The sequence below is a fragment of the Bison bison genome, unplaced genomic scaffold (assembly GCF_000754665.1).
Source record: "Bison bison bison isolate TAMUID 2011002044 unplaced genomic scaffold, Bison_UMD1.0 scf7180017864203, whole genome shotgun sequence".
NCBI lineage: Eukaryota > Metazoa > Chordata > Mammalia > Artiodactyla > Bovidae > Bison > Bison bison.
Window position 1 is genome coordinate 6,034,308 of NW_011494775.1, and position 5,186 is coordinate 6,039,493.

General features: G+C 53.7%; 1 protein-coding gene across 1 annotated transcript in view; it reads left to right on the plus strand.

Annotated features, from left to right (window-relative positions):
* The window catches only part of SHROOM1 (shroom family member 1), an 11,720-nt gene extending 8,890 nt beyond the window's left edge, over positions 1–2,830 (plus strand). The window contains exons 9-12 of the mRNA XM_010844627.1: positions 40–614; positions 703–844; positions 953–1,225; positions 1,321–2,830. Of these exons, the coding sequence (XP_010842929.1) occupies positions 40–614; positions 703–844; positions 953–1,225; positions 1,321–1,653 (1,323 nt within the window). The 3' untranslated portion in view covers positions 1,654–2,830. The remainder of the gene's footprint in view (positions 1–39; positions 615–702; positions 845–952; positions 1,226–1,320) is intronic.
* The last annotated feature ends 2,356 nt before the right edge of the window (positions 2,831–5,186 follow it).

A 5,186-nucleotide genomic window follows, 5' to 3' on the forward strand; every position in this document is an offset into this window, starting at 1 on the left:
CTTGGCCAGAGTTTTTTCTGATTTAGTGTCTCTTCCACTTTCAGTGTCCATGTCTCTGACCAGGAGTACGGAGCTGGCTTGAGTCAAAGGACTGACCAAGCTATAATCCCCCCAGAGAAGCCCTTCCATGAGGACCCAGAAACTGCAGGGGTGGATGAGTGTTGGCAGGGGTTAAACGGTTCTGTGAATGTTTCCAGGCCTACATGCTGTAGCCCCCCTGAGACTGCAAATGGTGACATCCTTACATTTGACCCCACTGGACTGCTGACCACTGTTCTCCCCACAGCTGCAGAGACTGACCTGAAACCTTTCCCAGGTGATACCCTGGGACCTCCAGACAGTGATACCCCAGGGCTCCCTGGCCGTAGTGCCCTGGCTTGGGGCCCTGGGGAGCCTGGTCCCCAGTCAACATGGGCCAGTCCACGCCTCGAGGAGCTGGTTCAGGAGCTGGCCAGATTGGATCCCTCTCAGAGTGACACTTTCACCTCCTATCCCAGCCCAGAGCCAGCCCTGGGCCTGCTAGATGGACTGATTCCTTTAGCTGAGGTCTGGGCTGCAATGAGACCAGCCTGTAGGGAGGCTGGAGAGGAGGCTGCTGGTAATTCTGAGCCAGGGTAAGTGAGGGGCATCAGGGACTCAGAGGACTTTAAGCCCCTGATCTCTGGGGCAGGACAACACAAGGAGCTCTGGTTTTGTCCCCAGGTCCTATCTACTTAACTCCACCCAGCACCTGCCAACTTCTCAGGAGGAGACAAGGCCTGAAAACCTTACCACCCACGTTGCACCTGACCAACCATGTGACCAGGGTGTACCAAAGCCAAATAACAGCATCCAAGCCAAGAAAGTGAGTGTGGAAGGGGCCATTGGTGGCTGAGTGAGGCCAGAACCCAGAGTCTGGTCTGGGGAGTCAGGGGCCTGGCTCCAGACTTAAGTGCCTACGCACTCCCGGCAGGCAGAGCTGGCGGACCTCCTCCAAAAGATGCTAAGGGACCTTCAGGCCGAGCAGAAGCAGCTGCAGGGAGCGGCCCAAGCTTGGGCCAGGCGCGGAGCTGCTCTGGAGGCTGCTGTCGGCCAGGCCTGTGCACCCCACGAGCTGGAGCGGTTCAGGCGGTTCATGGCCGACCTAGAGCGCGTGCTTGGCCTCCTGCTGTTGCTGGGCAGTCGCCTGGCCCGCGTGCACCGTGCCCTGGCCCGGGTGGGTGCAGACAGCGACCCTGAAGAGCAGGTAATGGTTAGGGCTGAGGAGGGCGGGGAGACGGGAAGGGCGGTGAGGGGCCTGCATCGGGCCTGGCTCACAGTGCCCTCGCCCTGCATCTCCAGGCCTCTCTGCTGCAGCGACTGGGGCTCCTGCAGCGGCAGGAGAAAGATGCTAAGGAGCTGAAACAGCACGTGGCGCGGCGGGAGCGGGCCCTACGGGAGCTGCTAGCGCGCGCACTGCCCGCAGAGGAGCTGAGCGCCTACCGCACCCTGTTGGCCTGCAAGGCCGCCGTCCTGGCCCAGCAGCGCAGCTTGGACGAGCGGGTCCGCCTTATTCAGGACCAACTGGACGCAGTCAGGAACGACCTTGGCCGTCATCCCTCGTCTCCCAGGCCAGCCTTCCCCTCAGGGACCCATCCTCCCGATAAACCGCCCTCCCCCCTTCCCCTCATCTAGTTACAGGCGGTGAGGGTGGGGAGCATTGCCCTTGCCTCTCACCCGCATGATTCCGGATGACGCTGGTTTATTCGGTGCTTTTCCCTTGTGGTGGGGAAGACCCAGGCCCGGCTTTGCCGGAGTACTTCTTCCAAGTGTTCTCACGTGGTCTTTCCCAAATCTTGTGGATTATCTGGTAGTTAACAGAAATTTTAAATCTGCAGAATTCTCTCCTTTGATGAGCAAGAGTTCCGGTAAGGGTTGGTTGGAGGGAGATGAGACAACCTCAACTTAAGATTCAAAATGGCCATTTCTTTTCCCTCTCAATAAAAAAATTGATGAGAAGTAATACCTGGAGTCTGGCTTGGAGGCAGGGTCTTGTTTGCAAATTTCAGACACCTCCCTGACTAGAGCAGATTAGCTATTTGTCAGAGGACATCAGTCAGGTCTAGGGATTCCTAGGAAGACTGAAGAAACAGGCTTGAAAACAAGAGGGGCCAGGCAGATGCTGTCACCAGTAGTCCCTAACTCTTCTGGTGACTGCATTTTTACCACAAAACTCTAGACCTGATTGGCTGAGTTTAGGTCCCTTTTGCTGGTTTTTACCCAAGCCCCTAACCTCAGTGGTATAGTAGAAGTGGGTAGGGCTGCCTCCCTTCAAGATTCAAGGCACAGGGAACTTCCCCAAATGAAAAATGGATTCAGATGCTTTGCCTAAAAACCCTGATGAGTGTCAAATACACTTGGGCATTTGGGGAAATTCATTCTGAGGCCCAAAAAGAACTGTCTTCCTCATCCAGTTGTGTTATCAAAACTGAATTTGTCCACCTGTCCTTTGGAAGACCCTATGGGGTCAACCAGGCTTGAAGAGGGCAGTTGGGAGGATGGGAGCTGAATGGGGATGAGTCATGGGGTATCTGGAGACCTATTATGCTGGGGGTCTTATGTCCTGGAGATGCCTATTTGGGGTTGGGCTGGAGCTGGGAGTGGGGGGTTAAGGGCTAGAGTGAAATGAAACAAATGACACACACACCCTCTGTGTATCATCCCTGCGTACATAGAATCAATGTTCTCCAATATACATGTGAAAATCTGCCTTAGCATTTGTAGCTGCAAAGGCTGGGGACCAGAACATTGTTCATGCAAATACTGAGTGTATTTTTGTAAGCCAGGCACCTTAATAATAATGGTATCTAAAGCCAACTGACCTCTAAGTGAGAAATCTCTGCTTCTGAGCTCTTTTCTGATGCATATTGTCACTAAGTGCAACTGGTTGGGAATTTTAAGTGGTCGTATTCATACTAAAAGCATTAGTTACAACAGTCGCGCTATTGAGCACAGAACAATACTCACATTGTGCCTTTTTATAAAAAACATATGGGGCTCCTGCTGAGGCGGTTGCGGGTTCTAACATTCTGCTTTGCTTCTCCCCTTTGAACGCTGTGGGCGGAGCCTCCGCTCCAAGGTTCTCTGCCCTGCTGGACAGCTTGCTGCCAGACGCCTTCTGGAGGGATATACTTACTTCTGCCTTTTGCCCTATACAGTGCTCATTGCTTTCTCCTATTGTGATATTCTTCCCACTCCAGAATTCTTGCCTGAAAAAATCCTGTGGACAGAGGAGCTTGGCGGCTACAGTCCATGGGGTCGCAGAGTGGACGCGACTCAGCGCGCATTGTGATATTCTTAGAAATACACTTAACCTTGTCCATTAGGCCAGTGGAAATTGTGTATTTCAGACAAAACACTCCCAGCCCTGAATGGGCATGGGTAGCAGCGTCTGCTCTTGTCCGGTTAAACTGCAGTTTGGTTCTTGGCTGGTTTTGGCCATGGGGAAATACGAGGCTGCTGTACTTGTCTCTACCAGATCGAAGATCAGATCAGATCAGATCAGTCGCTCAGTCGTGTCCGACTCTCTGCGACCCCATGAATCGCAGCATGCCAGGCCTCCCTGTCCATCACCAACTCCCGGAGTTCACTGAGACTCGTCCATCGAGTCAGTGATGCCATCCAGCCATCTCAACCTCTGTCGTCCCCTTCTCCTCTTGCCCCCAATCCCTCCCAGTCATCAGATCGAAAGCGCCCACCAAAGTGCGGCCCCAACTGAGCAGGTCCTTCCATTTGTCTCCTTCTCCTTCCTGCCCCAGTTTATCTTTCTTCCACACCCCGTTGTTCCTTCAGAGGACAAGAACGATCTCAGCATAGGTGTTGGATATTAGCACCACAGGCTAAGACTTGGGTGTGGAGGGAGGCAGTGAATACGAGAAGCCGGGTGAATTCCACCCTCCTAGACGCTGCCAGCAGATGGCGCTGTTCTTTTTATGACCCTTCACCACCTCTCCAGCTACCAGGCCTTCCGGGCTAGCCCCAGGGATGCTGCCTTGTCCTGAGCAGTGTCCCTGTTGGGCCTGAAGGCGGGGGCTAAGCCTTTGCTTCTGTCGGAAAGAAATTCTAGCCAGTTGGCTGTGGGAAGGTTGGCTCGCTTTCCTTTGCCACCTCCTTCGACATTTGTTGGTTAATGAGGAGTGGGGAGGGGAAAGCTGGGGGTGGGGGTTGGGGGTGATCTTGAGGATCAATATCCAAAAGAGCCTTACTTAGTTCCTTACTTAGTTCCCCACGGTGGAAAAGAGGGTTCCTTGGGTCTCTGCTGGGGTTTCTGTCCGCACCTCCCCAAGCTTCTGCGCCCCAGCCTGCTGGTCCCACCACCCCCAGCCTGGCGGCCTGAGACGCTGCGCCCCACAGCTTAGCGGAGTGCCCTTGTTGCTGGGCAACAGGCAGCCGGAGGCCTCCTCTCCCACTCGCCTCATCCCGCCCCCGCGGTTCCTCCTAATATGGATTTAATTAGTGTACTTTTTACCTTCTGACTGTAAATTGGAAACTGAGTAGGGAAGCAATGTTCCGCGGTGCTCCAAGCCGGCGCTCAATCTGGCTGGAACAGTCTGCTCTGCACACCACCTACCTCGGCAAGCAGCTGGAGTGAACCTCAGAAATCCTCAGGGGAACAAACTACCTCGCTGTTCAGTCATGAGTGATTCAGAAGCTTTCAGACGACATTTAGGTCAAATGCGGTTGAGGACCACCGCAGAGAGAAGAGAGAAAGGGGGAATGTGGGGGGCGGGACGCAGGCAAATGCTGTAAATCAATCCTCCCAACGAACCCATAACATTACTTTCAGGGCCTAGCTGCAGTTTAGAAAATCACCATGGGTGTTTACCTGCTGTCTTTGAAATTGAAGTCAGCACTAAGTTCTCACTAGGAGAACTTTTTTCCCCCTTCTGGAGGAGAGGTCCAGAGATCTCTCTGTCAATCACTCCCTCCCCACCTCTCTTCCTCCCACTCCCTCTCTCACTATCTGGTCCTTCTTTCCACTTCCCTGCAGTAATATCTGAGGCCACCTCTGCTCCACAGGTTTAAGTCCAGAGGTGGGGCAGTTCTGGAAGTGTGAAGCCAGCCATAGAGGTTCAAGGCAACAAGCTGCCTGGAGAGTGACAGTCTACTTATTAAACCATTTTAAAAGGTCAGATAATTTCTTCCAGGATAAGGCAAAGAAAAGGGGA